This window comes from Cydia fagiglandana, chromosome 25, assembly GCF_963556715.1.
Source record: "Cydia fagiglandana chromosome 25, ilCydFagi1.1, whole genome shotgun sequence".
Classification (NCBI taxonomy): domain Eukaryota; kingdom Metazoa; phylum Arthropoda; class Insecta; order Lepidoptera; family Tortricidae; genus Cydia; species Cydia fagiglandana.
Genome location: NC_085956.1, coordinates 6,834,394 through 6,855,434, shown reverse-complemented (window position 1 = coordinate 6,855,434; position 21,041 = coordinate 6,834,394). Strand labels below are relative to the sequence as shown.

Genomic DNA, 21,041 nt, shown 5'->3' with positions numbered 1-21,041 from the left:
AATACCAGCAGCTAGAGTAAGTACAGCACCTGGATAAAATCTAATAGCAATTCGAGCATAATATGCTTAATTGTTTACACCAATTAACAGGCACTTCATTAATTTTCTCATTTCCACCCCCCTTTTCATCCTCTTTAGGGATGACTTCTAACATAAAAACTATCATATATCCTTCCCCGGGACTTAAATGATCTCTATGCCAAATTTAAACTAAATCCGTTCAGCGGTTTAAGCGTGAAGAGATAACAGACAGACAGACAGACAGACACACTTTCGCATTTATAATATTATAGTATGGATTATCTTAAGCTAATTATCAGAGCAATTTATTGATGTTAATATTATTCCATAGTAATATTGCATATTATACAGATCAAATTTAATACTAAGAATTTCACAAAAAGATCGTCAAACATAAAAAAAATCTACGCAGAGTTTCGCGTAATATTCCCTATATCCAACATTTTCTATTTATTCACAAACATTATTTAATATTTAATTTTAATTTCAGGCGGATGTATACTTACTGCCAAAGAAAATGGACGAATACGTGGCCAGCCTACACCTGCCTACTTTCGACGCCCATCTCACAGAGCTCACGGACGAACAGGCCAAATACCTAGGCCTCAACAAGGTCGGCCCTTTCAAACCTAACTATTATAGATACTAGCATAGAGGGAAGATCGCCCCACCGTAATGACCACTCGATAATAGACCGTATCATGTTGCAATAGAGTTTTAATTAGGATTTTGTCAGGCAAAAAAGTACAATCCACCTTCGACGCTCATCTGACAGCTCACGGACGAACAGGCCAAATACCTAGGTCTCAACAAGGTCGACCCTTTCAAACCTAACTATTATAGGTACTAGCATAGAGGGAAGATCGCCCCTCCGTAATGGCCACTCGATAATAGACCGTATCATGTTGCAATAGAGTTTTAATTAAGATTTGGTCAGGCAAAAAGTACAATCCACCTTCGACGCTCATCTGACAGAGCTCACGGACGAACAGGCCAAATACCTAGGTCTCAACAAGGTCGGCCCTTTCAAACCTAACTATTATAGGTACTAGCATAGAGGGAAGATCGCCCCTCCGTAATGGCCACTCGATAATAGACCTTATCATGTCGCAATAGAGTTTTAATTAAGATTTTGTCAGGCAAAAAAGTACAATCCACCTTCGACGCTCATCTGACAGAGCTCACGGACGAACAGGCCAAATACCTAGGTCTCAACAAGGTCGGCCCTTTCAAACCTAACTATTATATGTAGGTACTAGCATAGAGGGAAGATCGCCCCTCCGTAATGGCCGCTCGATAATAGACCGTATCATGTTGCAATAGAGTTTTAATTAAGATTTTGTCAGGCAAAAAAGTACAATCCACCTTCGACGCTCATCTGACAGAGCTAACGGACGTACAGGCCAAATACCTAGGCCTCAACAAGGTCGGCCCTTTCAAACCTAACTATTATAGGTACTAGCATAGAGGGAAGATCGCCCCTCCGTAATGGCCACTCGATAATAGACCGTATCATGTTGCAATAGAGTTTTAATTAAGATTTTGTCAGGCAAAAAAGTACAATCCCCCTTCGACGCTCATCTGACAGAGCTCACGGACGAACAGGCCAAATACCTAGGTCTCAACAAGGTCGGCCCTTTCAAACCTAACTATTATAGGTACACTAGCATAGAGGGAAGATCGCCCCTCCGTAATGGCCACTCGATAATAGACCGTATCATGTTGCAATAGAGTTTTAATTAAGATTTTGTCAGGCAAAAAAGTACAATCCACCTTCGACGCTCATCTGACAGAGCTCACGGACGAACAGGCCAAATACCTAGGTCTCAACAAGGTCGGCCCTTTCAAACCTAACTATTATAGGTACTAGCATAGAGGGAAGATCGCCCCTCCGTAATGGCCACTCGATAATAGACCGTATCATGTTGCAATAGAGTTTTAAGTAAGATTTTGTCAGGCAAAAAAGTACAATCCACCTTCGACGCTCATCTGACAGAGCTCACGGACGAACAGGCCAAATACCTAGGCCTCAACAAGGTCGGCCCTTTCAAACCTAACTATTATAGGTACTAGCATAGAGGGAAGATCGCCCCTCCGTAATGGCCACTCGATAATAGACCGTATCATGTTGCAATAGAGTTTTAATTAAGATTTTGTCAGGCAAAAGTACAATACAAATACCCTTTATTACATCTCAATAGATGAAAATATTACTTAAGAAAACGGCAACTTAAGCAGAGGCAAACGGACGGTCTTATCGCTACACAGCGACCTATACTCTGTATCTTTAGGTATTTAAATAAAAGTAAACAAAATCTACCCTCAAATAGCTCCTTAAGCCAGTTGAGTTTAGATGAAAATAGATGAAAACATTACACGATCAAATAATAAACAAGACCGAAGCGATCCCATAATTGTTCCGTGAACAAAGTTTTTTACGGAACACTAACAATTTACAGGTATAACAATAACATAACAAAATATTAAATAAATGTAGAAATTACAATGATACGGTAAGGCCACGCGATTATTATTGTTACTTCTCGGCACTGAAATTTTCGAATTCTTCGCACTTTTTGAGAAAAGCACATGTTGACATGCCTAACTCGCATTTCATAAGACCTCGCTAAGACGGCCGTTAAAATCAACTCGTGGGTATTTCTAGTATCAGCATTTGGACGAACTGTAGTAGGTAGTATTTTGTAAATTTTTCCCACAGACAAAACATCCTCCAGACTGAGCATAGTTGCGCTACCCCCTTTGCCACGCATACGGTAATTTTACTCCATGTTCGAGTCGAAAGTGTCTTTGTATGACGTCCGTGTCTTTGAACGGACCAATCACGGCACGGGACTTCGCTCACCTCGTCCCGCGCACCCCCGCATTATTGGCATCATCGGTTGCATAATTGCTCTAAACTCGGTCTAGAGGATTCCTAGTCTATGATTTTTCCTAAGGTGTATTCGGGTAATACCGAAAGTAGGATAATTCCGAAATTCAGATGAAAATCACCCTTAATTCTATCATAATAAAAGTCTCTTATCGGAATTAACCGACAGTTTTCGACATTCGGAATTACCCGAGTAAACCTTATATGATCTATTTCTCAGTATTTCATTTCAACTGTTATACATAATTATAGATAAACCATAGACAAAATAACATTGAGACGCATAAAAGAAATATTGTAGCTGCAAATTTGGCAGCTGATGTAGATGGCAATATAAAGCCACATGAAATTTTGTGGTATAGTTGGTTTTTTATGATGCCCAAGAACTTTTGCTATAATTTGGACATCTTAAAATAATTTAGCTATAGTTTAGCAAGCCATTTCCGTCAGTAGAAAAAGGCGACAAAAAAAGGGTTGGCCTTCCATTGAAAATATTAATTTCGCATCTTTTTCCAGTGACAAATGAGTTTGCCAGAGTATATTATAACTGGATTGTCAAATGTTTGTGAAGCCATCTAGCGGAATTAATGATAATTGAAGGGATGTTTACAAAAACAACATAACTGCTTAGAGCGGTTGACACTTTTTTAAGAACATTGTCAATCGTTTCAGGTGTCAACCAGTGTAGTCAGTTATGTTGTGTTTGTAAACATCTCTTCAATTATACTGATAAAAAATTATAAAATCATATAGTCCGTGTTTTTTAGCATTAGAAAGAACTTCGCAGAAGTAAGCTTGTGGTTTCAAATCTGGCACTTTTAGCGGTAATAATTTGAAGTAAATTATATGTATTGACCATGCTACATTAGATAATTCAATAATTATTAATAATTAAAGAGTCTGATAAAAACTGCATGCTTGCTTCTGTGGAGTTCTTTCTAATGCTAAAAAAAACGAACTATACGTAGTGTTATTTCGTTGCGATTCGTTGCGACCAATGATTTAAGTTCGTTTTTAGTTTTAAAGTAAATGCACCCACTTTGTTTTTTGGCAAGAATTAAAAGTTAGCATTACATTATTTCTTTACAAGACTTTTGGATTCATTAAAAAAATTGTAATTGAAGGTCAATATATTGACTTTTGGTCCAACTTTTCAACGGCATATCCCAGTTTTAAAATAGCGACACAAATAGTATATTATATACATAGGGTATTCGCCAGTAACTGGCCACCCTAAACTAAAAATGAATTCTATTCACCTGTAAACAGAATTCATTTTAGTATAAGGTGGCCATATTTTTATTTTAAATGTTTAATAAATCTTACAGCTTTTACGTATACAGACGCGTCGTCCTTATTGCAAATGTTTACGTATATGAAATTGAATATATTAATATTAAACGCGTTAATCATCGACTTTATAAACGTCAGTGAGGTTTAATATATTTAACATATGAAATTTGTATTAATATAATTTCATGTGCGACAATATTTGAGGCTTGGTATGGAGACTATCAGTATATATTCATTAAAAGCGGATGAAATACTTGTAGGTCAATTTATAACAAGATAATTATAACTTTTATTTGAATACTTGCCAAAAATTGTAGTTGTTCACATGTTCTTCAATAGTTGACCGAACGATATTGTACAATTGTAATGTATATTTATTTGCAATTTTGTAACTAAAGTTGGTCAAGCAGATCTTGTCAGTAAAAAAAGGCGGCAAATTTGAAAAATGTAGGCGCGAAGGGATATTGGCTCACAGAAAATTTGAATTTCGCGCCTTTTTCTACTGACAAGATTTGCTTGACCATCTATAAAAACAATTAGCGTATGTAGCCTAGTTAGTGAATGTACAAACGGATCGATATTACAAATATAGGAAATGCAGTAGGGTGTAAAAACGTTACAAATGTGTACCTATTTATTTAGTTATGTAATTGAGTTTTATTATGTTACCCATTAAAAAGCCTTGTGAGAAAGAAACCTATGTATAATATTAATATTTATTAATCATGCTATAGATGTAGTCTAATCATTTACCATCGTATTTTCACGGAAACGAGCGTGTTATGTGAACAGTTTCAGTACAAAAGTACTTAGGTTGATTGAACTAGCATGACAAATACGAACGTTTCCGAGAAAATACGATGGCAAAAGTTCATTACATCTGTACAAGTATGTTCTCTCGGAAACCAAACCTAGATATGGATATTCACGAACATATATCTATACAATGTAAAATGTACAATGAAAAAAACAAGTGTTTACAAAGTAGTCGTTTTCGAGGTTTCCGGGGCTAATTCTAGGTCGTTTAACACATTCACTGCCACCGTTTTCGTATCGCTACGCTCGTAGCCGATCCCAGCGTTTTCCCGCTTTGTAGAGGAAAGCGACAACGAACACAGAACCCACTGAGCGGTTACCCCGGCACCGGCACTCAATGTGTTACGCTACGTCTTACGTAGGCGAACAACGCGCGAACGCGGCGCGGCGCCTGACATTCGCGTGCAAATCGCGCCGCACCGCGTTCGCAACGAGATCGCTTACGTAGGACACTTCTATGGGCATCAAAGGATTGATTTCGCCGCGCCGCGCCGCGCCGCGTTCGCGCGTTGTTCGCCTACGTAAGACGTAGCGTTAACTATGCCTTTATGAATAAGTTTTTATTAAAAACAAAACAAGAAATTAAAATGGCCAGATTTTGTTTGTTTTTGTGGCTCATAGTGGCTTCACTTTTTTTCAGTCATGTTAATGTAACATAGTCGTGATATCGGTGAAATTGTTACCTTTTATTTTTTTACACAATAAAAATAATAATTTGGTTATGTAAATTGTATTGATGAGGATATAATATATGTTTGTTGTTTTGTTCGTATGCGGTTCATATTTTTATGTTGTTTTTGCTATTATTTTTATGTAAAAGGATGTACTTTTTTAATTTTATTACATTCCGAATTGTTAAATAATTAATGAGAGATTTTGATGCAAGATTATATGCAAAAAAAAAAATGTGAAAAAACTTATTAAAGGCAAAATAATATCTATCTCATATAAACCGATCTAAAGTTTGGTAGAAATAAATAAATATTGTACGTATTTAAAGAACATTTTTAAACAAAAACCCATTTTGGGTCATCGCGCCAGCCAAGGTAAGTAAACAAAAACTTTCGAAATAATTATCTAAATCGATATCAAAAAAGTATTCTGTGTTCTCTAATTGGCATATTTTTAATAATAATTTAGAAATGAAACCATAATAAAGACAAAAAGTCGACTGTACCGAAACTCTCATTATTTAAATAAACTGTACATTGGAAATCAAATCATGTGTAGAAAAAAAGTGATTTGTGTGTGTGATGAGTAAATGAAGTTTAATTAGAATTCCGATTTTCTTACAGACCTAATTTAGAACCATATCATACTAAACTAACCGCCATGGCTCGGACGTTTTGAAAACGTCAAAAAACTGAACTGAAGAAAAATCCTTTATTGAAATTAGTGTACCGATGTAGTGCATAATTGTTTTCCATCGTATTTTCTCGAAAACGTTCGTATTGGTCATGCTACTTCAGTCAACCTCAGTACTTTTTGTACCGCGACTGACTGAAATAGCAAGACACGTTCGTATGTTTCCGTAAAAATACGATGGAAAATAATTAAGCACTGAATCTGTAATTCGATTTGTGTAATGCGATGTGTAGAGAACAGCCGAACAGACGGTTAAACTTCCAAAATATAGACCTTCACTTTCGCTTGGAAAATTATTAAATTATACGTAATATCTGATAAAAAAAAACACAACTTACAAACCTAAGAAAGACTGAGTGTATGGTTAAAACCAAAATATTACTTTGCTTATCCGCGTAAAAGTTAACGTGCTAGTCAATCAATGCTAACCCGTTATACTTACTTGCAATACTTGCGTATTTTTTACATGCAATTAATGCTCCCACCCTCCCACCGCAAAAATAAATACGCAAATAAATATAACAAACCACCACCAAAAGAATAATATTCTGTTTTGTTAATTAATATGGATTTCCGCAAAGTAACGCCTGAATCTATTCACTATTTGAGTGTATGGTGTTTTCAAATACATTATAACCTAAATATGTAAAAGAAAGTTTGGTTCTTAATTTGGAATTGTATAAAAATCGGGATGTAAAAAAACAATAAATGATATTAGAAAAAGAGTAGAGACATACCTAGGATAATGGATCTTAATTTTGTACTAAATGCTTTAGAACTGGACATAATCATTTAATGGTGAATATTATGCAAAACTCTGCGTAGGGGCGCCACTAGCACAAAAAGTAAACAAACCGCCTTGATACATCAATGTCATAATTATTCGTAGCAAATAATCTGTGAAAACTTGTAAAAAACCTGGTTACGGCATAGTTTAAATAAGTTACTGTATGGTTTACGGTCTGTGCTAGTGTTGCACTCTGGCGGCTGAACATTGAGCAATATATACTCTATTGAAAAATTCAAAGTTTTTGAATATGATCAGTAGGAACGTCAAATAAGATACTTACATCTTCCATTTCCATTTGTCTTTCCAGCAAGCATACAGCAAGTATCTAAGGCGACTCCATCAACAATTCTTATCTGTATTATGAAATGCCCGGACGGTATCGGCCTGTCGGTTGTTCGGAACTGTCAAAATTTTGTTCTAACTGACAGGTCGATACCGTCCGGCGGACTGTTAATCAGTGGGCCCCTTTAGTCTTGAAGATGCGGTCACACTTAACTTTAAAATAACCATCAGGGCTGTGATATGTCTATACTTTTCTAGTGTCTGCTCTAATATTATTTATTGTGAGAGTGGAGTTACTATTAGTGAAAACGCCTAAACCACGGATTCGTAGCGAAGTTAAGATATTGTTGCAATGTTTTAATAAATAAAGGTTTTCGAAAATTCATTTGTTTTTTTTAATCACGGTTAACCCTTTAAACGCTACGGTTATTGTGTGCGACGCGTTTGAACCTTTTTTTTTTAATGGCTTTCCCCTCTTGTGTGTATTGGCAGGAGGGATTTTGCCAATGACGACGTTTTAAGACGTACCACGCACGTTAAGAATGTTCGGTGAATAATTTTGATTTGGCGATAGGAATTGTGCTGGGAACCTAAAACAGCGTTTTAACCTTGTCGGATTGGACGAAGGTTGACGTCTTGGGATTGGGAAGTGCGCGCGTCAGTTGACGCCTTTAGCGCCAAAGGGTTATATATTTTATTTATTATTTAGTTATTTAAAAAATAGACCAGCGGTCGGCAACCTTTTAACAGTCAAGGGCCACGTAGTAGTTAACGAAGTTGCCGCGGGCCGCACTTTGTTAATATTTATGACTTTATCAGACATTGTCGTTTGTCAATATTACAATACAAAATAGCTAAGTGGCTCGCAGGCCGCAAGTGAGAGGTTCGCCAGGGATTATACTTGTTTTCTTTACCTACTTAACTAATCTACCTACCCCCCCCCCCTAATCCTAGCTACCTAATAAAATACTGATATACCTTCTTAATTATGTCCTTAAACTACATCCAAGGCCACCGGTGGACGGGCAGCAGCGTCCCTCAAATTCGGTGTACTCGACTGCGATCGCCAACCCGCCTGCCAAGCGTGGCGATTATGGCATTCACCCCCGATCATGAAGGGGGAGGCCTATGTTCAGCAGTGGACGTCTTATGGCTGAGATGATGATGATGATGATGATACCTTCTTAATCTGCTTGACGACTAGAAAGACTTAAATCCACTTAAATGCAGTAAGCATTTAATTATAGTACTTAAGTTCCTTGCAATTAAACTCAAAATCACTTGCTTACTAAGAGTTACTTAGGTCGTTTCGCTTCTAAGGCACTGGAGTATATTGAGGAATCCCCTTAGCTTTATCATATCTTTAGAATTTAAATAATCAAGTTTATTGTTCAATTTCAATTAAATACTATGAATCATTATTGAGGAAAAGAAAGATAACTACTGTGTACTCCCGGGTTTGTATGTTTAAACATAAATATCATCAATTTTCATATTATACAAAAAGCAGCACACATAGTAACTAATAGGGGCGGGGAGGTAATAAGTTCTGATTTACAAGGGGCTGCCCGAGCCTCCCGACTGGGTTACCAGATACAAATGTAGAATTTCCTGACAAAATTCCTGATTTCCGATTTTTCCTGACATTCATAGTTTTGACGACGACGACGAGGGGGGGGGGGGGGGGGGTGTATACTTTCTATTTCTTCGGGCGTCCCAAGACTATGGGACATCAAGGGAAAGTACCTTAAATATCGTAGATATGATATTTTGCTGAAAGAAGACATTATTTTAATTTAAAAAACAATTTAAACTGCATTAATAATTACATGGTTGAACCGGAAATCGAACTCGCTACAAGAGAAATAAAATTACTCTGTAGCTTTATCATACCGATCGAAAGGCTTCATCGTAAGGATAATTTTTGCTAAACATAGTGTTGTTGTAAAATAACATAGTGTCAGGAATAAAAGGAAGACCATGAATTTGACCACGAACCCAATTCGTTCTTTGTTTCCTGTTTATGATGAAAATATTCACAAAACATTGCGAAATATATGATTATGTGACTATATTTCTGAATAATTGTCATTATAGGTACCTACAGATTTATTCACACTTGACTCAATGATAAGCAGATAGTGTATTGTTTAAATAGGGAACAGATTGCAATCTAGTGTCAGTGTGTCGTGAAAATAGCTACTTATATAGCTAAGTACAAGAAGAAAGCAATTAGTATAGCAGCGTACCTTCCTATAATAATTGAATATGTACTCAATGCTACTTGGTAAGTACATATTTCTGTATACCTACACACGAAGATTTTGCATTTGCAAGTCAGAATTCCTAGGCAACTTTACAGCAATCTTTATTTCTCAGTATCCCTCCTCGTTGCGTCAGCGCTAGGAGCAGAATGCCCACCGGACGGCTCTCCATTCTTCAACATCCCGCATGAAACCGACTGTTCTAAATTCTACACGTGTGCTCATGGTGTGCCAGTGCTGCAGACCTGTCCTGATGGCACTCACTTCAGCCCCATGCACTTGGTAAGTTAGAGCTCCTCATTCTTCAACAGCCCGCATGAAACCGACTGTTCGAAGTTCTACACGTGTGCTCACCGGCATCCCTGTGATGCAAACCTGTCCTGATGGCACTCACTTCAGCCCTATGCACTTGGTAAGTCCTTAGGGCTCTCCATTCTTCAACATCCCGCATGAAACCGACTGTTCTAAGTTCTACACGTGTGCCTAGCGCCGCTTCCGTTAGCGAGACGGGTATAATTACCTATATATATATGCGGGCGAGGTGTTCAACATTATCTTGACACGCTCTTATTCTTTTAACAATAAAGTCGCGTTTAGATCATTTTGAACACCTGGCCCGCTTAGTAACTTCTGCTGCTGACTGTAACTATCAACTGTTTTTATCGTAATGCAGGTATGTCAAGACCCCGTGTTCGCCGGCTGCGATAACACCCTCCCAGCGCTGTGTCCGGACTGGAGCCTCCTCCCCAGACCGCACCCTGACGACTGCAGCAAGTTCATCGTATGCCAATACGGCACCGTTCACGAGTTCGACTGCCCGGAGGGGTTAGAATTCAACGCTGAACTTCTGGTAAGAGAATGTTTATATTTTTGTCTCTCGAATGTTGTACTTAGAGCAGGGGTGTCGACAACTACCCGAGTTACATCCGGACTGGAGAAGAGTCCTCAGGCCGCACCTTGACTCCTGCAGCAAGTTCATTCGTTTGCCAGGCTGGCACTGTTCCTGTTTTCGACTGCCTGGCGGGGTTAGAATTCAACGCTGAACTCAGTAGTTTAGAACGTTTTATATTTCTACTTCTCGCGTGTTGCGCTTAGAGCAGGGGTCTGTCGACGACCCGAGCTGTGTCCGGACTGGAGGATGATCACACGGCCACATACTGACTTCTCCTGTAAGTTCATCGTCTGCCAGGCTGGCACCGTTCTTTATATGTTCGATTGTCCGGAGGGGTTGGAATTCATCGCTTAGCTTCTGAGGGCCTACCGCGAAGCACATTCGACGTGTTGCCTCTTTATCGCACTTGTAAATTCGTACGTAAGTGTGACAGGGAGACAACACGTCGAACGTGGTTCGCGGTAGGCCCTTTGGTTTGGTAAGAGAATGTTTATGTCTCTACCTCTCAAGTGTTGTGCCTAGAGCAGGGGTCCTCCTTCACTGAATCACATTATGAGGTTATTGTGATTTTGGTCACTTGCCTACTAAACTCATCTTTAATTTAAGTAATAAACTAAGCCTAAACAGTATCGCCAGGCTCGAAATACGTATACATTTTTTGCAGGAATGCGTGTGGCCCGCCGAATCTAACTGCAATGTTTCACAAGCTTCAACAGAAAAACCTCAAACGGAGTCGTCTCAAGATGGCGCCGGAGAAAATGGCGACGAACAAGATGGTGAATCAGAAGTAGGAGACTGTCAGCAAGGAGATCTGTCAAAGCATGAAGATTGCAGCAAATATAACGTGTGTAATGGTGGTGTTCAAGTAGCCATGGACTGCCCGGCGGGTTTGCAATGGAACTCTGAACTCTCGGTAAGCATACACTAATACGTTTTAATTGAAGTCTGGACTCATTCCTATTTGGATGATTTCTGTTGTCACACCTACGTAAAAATATTATATGTACCTATAGCATACATATGTTTTAGATGTGCTATTTAGTATACCTATGCCATATATATTTTTTTTCGCTTATTAAGACAGTGCTCTCATCTCCATGATCTGTTTTAAGAAGCCTTTACTTACATAAATAACCCATTTTCTTTTTTTCAGTTTTGTGATTGGCCAGAATCAGCCGGGTGTCAATAAAAATAGGCGTTTTTACGAATAATTTTATGACTCCAAAATAAAAAATACAAAAAATAATACACTGTTTTCATTTATATTCTATTTCATACTCGATAACTACTTAACTATTTAAATTCAACTTTCTTAAAAATATATGAGAAAAAAGGGTAGTTAATCTATGTACAAACTTTTGAATCCCTTAACAAGATCTAAAACTCTACCGTATTCATTATTGAATTGAAATATTCAAGCCATGTTTTCTCAATTTTCTCATCTAGAGATACACTCTTCTTGTTCTCTCTTGGGGTCTTTCTTATTCTGTCTTGGGATTAAACAAGTCCGGGTCTGGGACCGCCTTCTGCTCGAAGGGGTAGTAGGGGTGGTCCTGCCAGAAACTCGGCCACACCGTACGGTAGTTCTTGTTGAAGCCACCTGAAATTTTAATGGTAGATAGATGACATTTTTAGATAGAGAGTTGAACCAAGTGAAGACTGCAACGATTTTGATAGCACACGCAGTGCAAGTGTTATTTTAAACGTCAAACTTTTTATGAAATTATGACGTATAAATGACACTTGCACTACTTGTGTTATCAAAAGCGTTGCCGACTTTTCTTGGTCTAACTCTATCACTCTGACTGTTTCTAAAAATACTATTACTACAAAATAGACAACTGTGTGCCACAGTCGTGGTTTAAGAAAAAAATTAAGTATCCACAATGACCACAATCCAGTACAAGAGTGGAATGGAAGCCTAAGAAAGTGATAAACTTACTCAGGATCTGTATTTCTTCCGGAGTCAGGGTAAAGTCGAAGATATCAATGTTTTGTTCGATCCTGGGCTTGTTCACTGATTTCGGGATGGGTGCCACTCCCGTTTGTACCTGCAATAAAGCCTTTTATGATTAATAGTACATTATTGTCGAGGCTCGGAAGTAGCTACTTGCAGGCTGAGGATTCGTTTTAAACGGACGACCTTGGGAGTCCGTTTAATTGAATCCGAAGCCAGCAAGTAGCCTTCCAGCCGAGTCATATATAGTGCTTTTCTCAAAAATGGCGCAAGAAATATAAATATCATAGAAATATTTTACAATACCAACGTTCTTACGTATATATTTTCACAGAAAAAACCCCTTGCCGCCTTTTTATTTTTTTAATAAAATAATAGAAGTGTATTTTTCTGCCGAAAATACGCCAACCTATTTGAGACAACTAAATAGTCGCGGTACTAATCATCTGTTTGGCTGTTTAATGGGCCTGTGCCTTCATTTAATATGGCCATTTAAAAATTTTAAAAAGTTTGGAACTCGACAAATAATGGAATTTGTATGCAACATTGCAGTCCCAAAAGCGAGACTGCAATGTTTTTAACTTTTTAATTTTTGAGAGACCATAAACTACGCGCTTCGCGACCTATTTTTTAGACGGCAAAGTCGACTTTGCTGTCCATTTTTGAGAAAAGTACTTAAGTCATGTCTAGGTGTCAGGTACAGATGGAAACGTCCCCATTGATATTGATCAATCTACTGGTGATTTTGTGTGTCTGATGATTGTAATCTGAAGTACCTAAAGCAAAAAGCATCCTAGAAAGGATTAATCACTATGGTAGTTTTTAGGGTTCCGTACCCAAAGGGTAAAACGGGACCCTATTACTAAGACTTCGCTGTCCGTCCGTCCGTCCGTCCGTCCGTCCGTCCGTCTGTCACCAGGCTGTATCTCACGAACCGTGATAGCTAGACAGTTGAAATTTTCACAGACGATGTATTTCTGTTGCCGCTATAACAACAAATACTAAAAACAGAATAAAATAAAGATTGAAATGGGGCTCCCATACAACAAACGTGATTTTTGAACAAAGTTAAGCAACGTCGGGAGTGGTCAGTACTTGGATGGGTGACCGTTTTTTTTTTTGCTTTTTTGTTTTTTTTTTGCATTATGCTACGGAACCCTTCGTGCGCGAGTCCGACTCGCACTTGCCCGGTTTTTGGATATTTCTAAATGACTTATACAGGGTGATTTCGGGGTCGTGGAGCAAGAGAGCCAGACATCATACAGAATCCAAAGATGAGTCTAATGATGTTGTTAATTATCGTTTATCACCAATAATGATGATTATTTTCCAGATGGCAAGTAGGAAAAAACATTTTTGCATACAATTTGGTGACCCTACTCAATGTGACGTCTTGTCGCTTTCCATACAGCGTATGTCAAAAGTCATAGGGTGACCATAATTACATTAATTTTACTTACTTGAAAAATAAGAATAATTAAAGTAATTATCTTTTAATCAAATACTACCATATGATTATGTGGATCATTTACAGAGTCAGAAAAAGTGGTTCTGGATCACGACCCCGAAATGTATAGGGGTTTTCAGAAAAAAATGGTACCATTTACGTTTTTTTTGAAAAACCATCAACTTTTGGGTTATTTAGGCTCAGAATCACGTACTTAGCTACTTACTATTGAATGAGACAAATAAAAAGTGTCCCCAGTTTTTTATACAAATTTTGGATGTGGTTTTGTATCGGTCCATACAAAATGTATGTGAAAATGCGTTACAAAACTGACATTTATTTGGGACACATTTTTCTCTTTAAATCTACAGTCCTCGTGATTCTGAGTAGAAAAATAACCCAAAAGTTGATGGATTTCGAAAAAAAGTAAATGGTAAGTACATTTTTAAGTGAAAATGCCCATATCTACCGGGATATAGCCCGTGATTTGATTGTTTTCAAGCTCTCGACATTTCGACGTAGAAAAGTTACGTGTTCGCGAAGTAACATGCATATAACTGCATCGATATAAGTCTAGTGAAACTAACCGTGAATCATTCAAAACTGCTATTTCTTAATGGACTGGAAGGAACTGGTTCAATTGTCCAGGACTTTCTGGACTGGCTAGCCTCAAATCTTAAACAGACACTTACCAAATACCTCAGCACGATTTGCGCAACACTCTTCTTGTATTTAGTGGCCATCGCTTTGAGCGTGGGATCACTAGCGCGCGGCGGCGGCGGGGCCTTGTCAGCGCTGCACAAAAAAAAAAAATATATTGCCTGAATCGGATGGGCAGTTGGGCACTAGAGCCACCATAATGGGGTATAGTGATAGTATAAAGGATGATTCACGCTAGACCGGGCCGGGCTTCCAGCGTTTCGTTTTCTATGTAAAGCACTACGCGATCACCGATCAGACGTCGTAGAAAATGGCATGGCGGACGCCACGGCCCGGTTTAGTGTGAGTCATCCTTGAAATGGTGTAAAATTCTCATCATCATCATAATTTAAGAGCGTGATGGGTCTTGTCGATGGAGTCAGCGCCAGTTTTCGCAGTCCTCGGCCAGGTTCTTTAGGTCCCTGTAAGACACATTTGCTTTTGCTTTTAGTTGTTGTGTTAGCTTGCTTGTGGTTTTCCTTTTCCTCTTCTCGCTTCGATCTTGCCTTCTAATAAATAGTTTACTGTAGAATAAACATCCCTATTACCAGGCGTGGCTCAATCCGCGATTTCGTCGCTTTGCAACAAGTACATCCGTCCCACACCCATTTTGGTGGCTAGCCATAAGCCGCGCGTGGCGCTGTCGCCACCTAGCGGCCATATCTGTCCTGATCGTAACAGACGCGTTTTGTTAGAGAGTGAATCTTCTGTACCTAGTACTATTATTTATTCTGTGCTATTACCTGAACAGGTTTCCGAATGGCGTGTACGCCATCACTGCTATGTTATGACGTTGGCAGTATTGGAGGATATCGTTCTGAGCGAGGTTGAGGTTCACCTGAAGGAAAATAACGTAGCATCTAAGTTAACTGATTTGAATATAAATAATCGGCCAAGAGCATGTCGGGCCATGCTCAGTGTATTTCGTAACTACGAAACCCTATACAAGCGTAGCGTAGCAATACTACAGCAAGCTATGCTGGCGACATCTGCTAAATACTTCGACCGGCCGACCCCATTGTAAGCTAAAATCTTTCCTAAAGTTGGATATTCCGATGGACTTGGCCAGACTCAGTTTCCTGGTTTCATACTACAAAGGTTTCATACCTCGACTTTAAGCGCCAATGGTTTAATCCAGCAGTTTGCCAACAACCGGTCTATTTGGCTGATGTTAAAGTTGGATATTCCGATGGACTTGGCTAAGTTTCTTGGTTTCTTGGTTTCATACCACGAAGGTTTCATACCTAGAAGAAGAAAGAAGAAGAAGAATACCTCGACTTGAAGCACCGATGGTTTGATCTCGCAGTTGGCTAACAACCGATCCATCTGGCTAATGTTGAAGTTGGATACTCCGATAGACTTGGCCAGCCCCAGTTTCTTGGTTTGCTCCATCTGTCTCCAGGTGTCTAGGTAGTCTATGACGTCGTACTGTTTGTGGTCTGGCTGGAAAAGTCATTAAAATAGTGCTCATATATTATTTGACCTTCTGTTGGAGCTAAAACCAAAGAGAATTTAGTATAGAGGAGTGTTATCGTAGTAAATTTTGTAGTCACAGTTACTGATATCTTTCGACACAGCATTAAAACTTTTACATACATACATACATACATCACTGGCTCAGTGACCCAAAGAGGATCTTGGCCTCTGACACAAGAGAGCGCCATTCTGCCCCATTCTGCGCCACTTCACGCCAGTTGGGTATTCCGAGGGCGGACAGGTCTTTTTGGGCTTCGTCACTCCAGCGGTATCTGGGAGGCCCAGACGGACGTTTAAAACTTTTAGAACGCGCTTTTAGCGAATTTGATCCTTATTCTTTCACTGATATGTGTTAAATTTATTAAATATAAAAAGGGTTCGCCATCTACCCGAGCAGGCCAAGGGTATGGCGCCATATTTTCGAGCGATGACGCAATCCCTTTGATTTGGCCTATACTCGGGTAGATGGCGACACCTTTTGATATTTAACAAATTTATCACATATGACTTGTTGGTGATGTACTTTTATGTATTTGCACGCCTAAGGGCGGCGCGTAGTGACTAACATATATATACACATAACTTCTTGATTAATTTCAAATTTCTCATAATTCTATAGTAATGAACTGTACTTACCGTGAAAGATACTGGGTTGTGAATCAAGTACAGATCGACGTAGCTCATGTTGAGGCGTTCCAGAGACTTTCTCAGTGCCCCCACAACGTCTCTCTTCTCGTTGCCGCCCAACTGAAATAAAATACATTAATATAAAATATACCGGGTGTGGCCTGTAATATGAGCAAAAAATTAAACTGTAGGCTGTACTCCTCATACTGACTAACATTTGTTCAGAGCCTTATAAAAATAACTTGTGGTTTGATTTTTAATACACTTGAAAGTTTATTCTAAGACGCAATGTATTGCGAATTTTGTTTTGTTTGAGGCGTGACAAGCAACGTCAATCACAATGATATGGCGTGGCGATGGCGTTCATTGAAGATAATATTTATTTTGTATGAAAAATAGGGAGTCTAAATAATTGATAATTTTTAAAAGTTGTAGAACAAAAGTGTCACCGTTTGAGGAGTACAATCTATGTTTTAATTATTTGCTCGTGTTAGGCCACACCCGGTATAGTTTTAAATTTTCCATGATTTATAAGATAAAATAGGTACCAATAGATATCACGCAAAATAGGCGCAGGACGTCGAGTTGCGGAAAATTGCCCGTACTACAATACAATACAATAGGTACAAATACTAAACATACCAAAAAATTTTAATAAAGAAGTTGGAAGTGGTTAAAATTTGTCTTAATTTTCAAAAGTTTAAAGTAAAATGTACGATATTTTATTTAAACTTGAATTTTATATTACGTTTAATGGCATCCCGCTTTAATTCAACAATTTGCATCATAAATCTAATTGCCTCACTTTCTTAAATCAGTCATAGCACCAACTCAGCAGAAGAAAAATAATCCATCATTATTTGCTGAAAAGAGTTCATACACATATATTATTACGTCACAGCAAAGAGAATAGATAGTATAGAGGGCTATTGCCAAAGTAAATTTTGTAGTCACGGTACATTTACTGCCATCTATCGACACACGATTAAAACTTACAAAATGTATAAATTAATCAAAATATGTTTACGGATAAATTTATATAATATTTTTAATTTTTATTGTTCCATACTGACCCATGTTCTTAATTTCACTGATATATACCTATGTGTTAAAATTGTTAAATATCAAACGGTGTCGTCAACGCCATCTAGCCGAGGATAGGCCAAAGGTAATGGCGCCATCTATTCGAGAATGACTTTTTCTTGATTTCCGAGGTACGTTTTTTTCTTAGACTTTATTTATCTTATACGGAGTTATATATATCTCTGGTCACAGCAATGGTCATACCAAGAGGGGAGATCATACCAAGTGTGACAGTACGTATTAAATACTTATCTCTTTCCTACGAAAAAGTGTCTAAAAGGGGGTCTAAAACATTTTGTGTGAAATAATTACCTAATGGATGACCCCAAATTGCAATTTTTTGTCTTGTACGCCACTATTACCTTTGTAACGAGGAAAACATGTTCCCTAGGAACTGTGGAGTTCTTTACGCCTCTCCCGACCTGCACTTCGTTGTTGTAAGCAGATGCTGTATCTATCATCCTAAAATTGAATACAAGTTTGTTTCGTTTTCAATCTAAGGGGTCATCCATTAATTACATCACACGTTTAGGGGGAGGGAGGGGGTCAAGAAAATGTGACATATTGTGACATGGGGGAGGGGGGAGACACAAACTTTGTGACGTCACTTTAACTTCATCAGTAACCGAAAATTTATTTAAATTATTTTATTCGCTATACATTTAAATAACAAGTTTTTAAAACGATAATCTTTTTTATTCGTTGAATTTTCTTTCCTAAGCAGTTTTGGGTTATAAAATTACTAATATTTATATCGTCAAAAATATTTTGAAAAAATATTAATAATACTTAGGTACATACTTAATTCGATTTGGCGATTTCGTAGAAAAAATGTGACGTCACACTAGGGGGGAGAGGTTTGCCAAATGTGACCAAGTGTGACAAGGAGGGGGGGAGGGGTCAAAAAACCTAGAAATTCGTGTGACGTAATTAATGGATGACCCCTAAGAATTATTAGAGTCTGTGCGGTTTTCAATCTAAGAATTATTAGAGTCTGTGTACTCATTAGAATGTATCGGTTCCCAGGGTTCCCTTATAGTCCACGATTCTTCTCTTTCCGCACAGAATCTAAATATTCTAAACTGATTTAACCGATAATACTTATTGAGTGAGGATATAATAATATTAATATTTAGTTTTAGTTATTTTAATTGTAGTTAGTTTTAGTTTTATATTCCTGTTTATATCTTTTAGTAATTTAAATTTATATATTAATATACTTAATGTCAATATTGGTTGACCGTACTTCTTCCCTCTGTGTAAAAATCCTTCGTGTTTAGGTACAGTCACCTGCAATAATATGTTACTCTTCGAAGGCCGCAAAAATATGTGACACGCTCTAATGGCTCTACAAATAAGATTGTGTCAGATATTTTGCGGCCTTTGTTGTGTAACATATTATTGCAGGTGACTGTACTAAATAAGTAAGTACATATATGTATATGTATTATAGATTGAATGATGCAGTTTTTGGCTACCTGTACCCGGCGTCAAGTGCCCACGACACGGCATTCTCCACCTCCATGCTTTTTGCTTCCTTCTGCCCGTTCTGTCAATAATAATTATTAATTAATAATCTAAATGTTATAGGTAATCTCTGACTAGAGAGTACTGAGTACTAGATTACCTGTCTGACCTACCTGGCCGCGTAGCCAAGATGCCGATCGCTTACGCTCCGTAGCGATCGAAACCCAACTGTCACTGTCGCACTAATATGGAAGAGTGATAGAGAGACATATATAATGCTTTTCGTTGTCGAAGCGATAGCGATTGTAACCTTGGCTAGGCCGGCTGTACAGTCGCCATCAGATATATCGGAGCGGGCAAGGCGCTCACAAATATCTGAACACGCCTCTATTGTCAAGGCGTTAGAGTGCGTGTTCAGATATTGTGAACACCTTGGCCGCTGCGATATATCTGATGGCGACTGTACTTAATTAAGTGTTACCTCGTCAAAACCGAGGAAGGTGCCAAGCCCCATTGCGGGCATGGAGTTACCATCGTTTAGAGGGAGCCTGGGGGCTTTACCGCCATCTTTCTCGTCACATAACTGAAAAACAACACAAGAATAGGGAGGTGACTGGGTGTCTTGGACCCCTATTCGACAAGCGACGTTTGACGTATCGTGTTGATATCCCGTTGATGTGGGAAAAATCATAAGTTCTCGAATACGTACAATGTCAAAATTTGACATTAACAATCCACAGTTAGGGTGACAAGCAAACCAAACCGAACCACCCTTAGTTTAGAGTTGAGTTTTGGTTGTACCAAATGATATTATCCACCGTTGATGGAATCAACACTCAGTATGCAATAAAATCAACTGTTGATTTGACGTGGATGCGAAATCTGACAGTTGTACATGTCGAATTTGGCCCCTGGGTTCTGCCTAAAACAATGCTTTAGAATAAACAATAACTAAGTATATATATATATAATAATTTATAATATAATTTAGCTTGTTAACCGACTTCCAAATCTCAAAGAAGGAGGTTATCAATTCGGTTGTATGTTTTTTATTTTATTTAGAAATATTTTTACCTATATTACCTACATTGTTACCTATTTATACAGTCAATACCTATTTTTTTTAATTGGTAGTTATGAAAAAAACTAATCGAATTTCAAAAAATTATAGGACATTTTTGACTCTAAATATGACCAGGAATACGCTGTTAAAATTATTCGGTTTCCTCATGTATTAATTATATGTTTTAGAAAAAAATCAAACTAAATAAATGTTTTAGAAAAATACACAGTTTGGCCAAAATTATAATTTATCTGTCTTTTTCGTGCTCGGGACAATTAAAATAATAGTAAGCTAGGTACAGAAGACTCACTCTCTAACAAAACGCGTCTGTCACGATCAGCACAGATATGGCCGCTAGGTGGCGACAGCGCCACGCGCGGCTTATGGCAAACCCCAAAATTGGGGTCGAACGGATGTACTTTTAGCTACCTGTAGCAAAGCGACGAAATCGCGGAGTGAGACATGCCTGACAATTGGGTAGGTAAAGTTTTTTGAAGATAGGCAAATTATATTTTTTTCCGATAGTATTTATTATAGCGATCACGGAAATGCAGCTCTTTTATTTTTATTTCATTTTATTGATTAAATATAATTTTTTAAATGATCGAT

General features: G+C 38.1%; 3 protein-coding genes across 6 annotated transcripts in view; 2 read left to right on the top strand and 1 right to left on the bottom strand.

Annotated features, from left to right (window-relative positions):
• Positions 1 to 5,360, top strand: part of LOC134677053 (adenosylhomocysteinase-like 1) — a 41,736-nt gene extending 36,376 nt beyond the window's left edge. For all 3 annotated transcript variants that reach the window (XM_063535488.1, XM_063535486.1, XM_063535487.1), the window contains one exon: positions 512 to 5,360. In XM_063535488.1, coding sequence (XP_063391558.1) covers positions 512 to 670 — 159 coding nt within the window. In that variant the 3' untranslated portion in view covers positions 671 to 5,360. The remainder of the gene's footprint in view (positions 1 to 511) is intronic.
• A 4,318-nt stretch (positions 5,361 to 9,678) lies between these two features.
• On the top strand, positions 9,679 to 11,899 carry LOC134677091 (peritrophin-1-like). 2 transcript variants are annotated; one of them, XM_063535541.1, is made up of 5 exons: positions 9,679 to 9,744; positions 9,837 to 10,003; positions 10,395 to 10,571; positions 11,278 to 11,526; positions 11,767 to 11,899. In XM_063535541.1, exons 1-5 carry the CDS (start codon positions 9,726 to 9,728, stop codon positions 11,800 to 11,802), a joined length of 648 nt encoding a protein of 215 aa, XP_063391611.1. In that variant the 5' UTR covers positions 9,679 to 9,725; the 3' UTR covers positions 11,803 to 11,899. The 2 variants fall into 2 exon arrangements, with proteins under 2 accessions (XP_063391611.1, XP_063391612.1); XM_063535542.1 differs by lacking the exons at positions 9,679 to 9,744; positions 9,837 to 10,003 and adding an exon at positions 10,017 to 10,133.
• LOC134676839 (uncharacterized) overlaps positions 11,812 to 21,041 on the bottom strand; it is a 26,730-nt gene continuing 17,500 nt past the window's right edge. The window contains exons 9-17 of the mRNA XM_063535220.1: positions 19,851 to 19,952; positions 19,381 to 19,451; positions 18,265 to 18,364; positions 16,829 to 16,939; positions 15,989 to 16,159; positions 15,460 to 15,554; positions 14,710 to 14,812; positions 12,556 to 12,664; positions 11,812 to 12,213 (exon numbers count right to left, since the gene is read on the bottom strand). Of these exons, the coding sequence (XP_063391290.1) occupies positions 12,095 to 12,213; positions 12,556 to 12,664; positions 14,710 to 14,812; positions 15,460 to 15,554; positions 15,989 to 16,159; positions 16,829 to 16,939; positions 18,265 to 18,364; positions 19,381 to 19,451; positions 19,851 to 19,952 (981 nt within the window). The 3' untranslated portion in view covers positions 11,812 to 12,094. The remainder of the gene's footprint in view (positions 12,214 to 12,555; positions 12,665 to 14,709; positions 14,813 to 15,459; positions 15,555 to 15,988; positions 16,160 to 16,828; positions 16,940 to 18,264; positions 18,365 to 19,380; positions 19,452 to 19,850; positions 19,953 to 21,041) is intronic.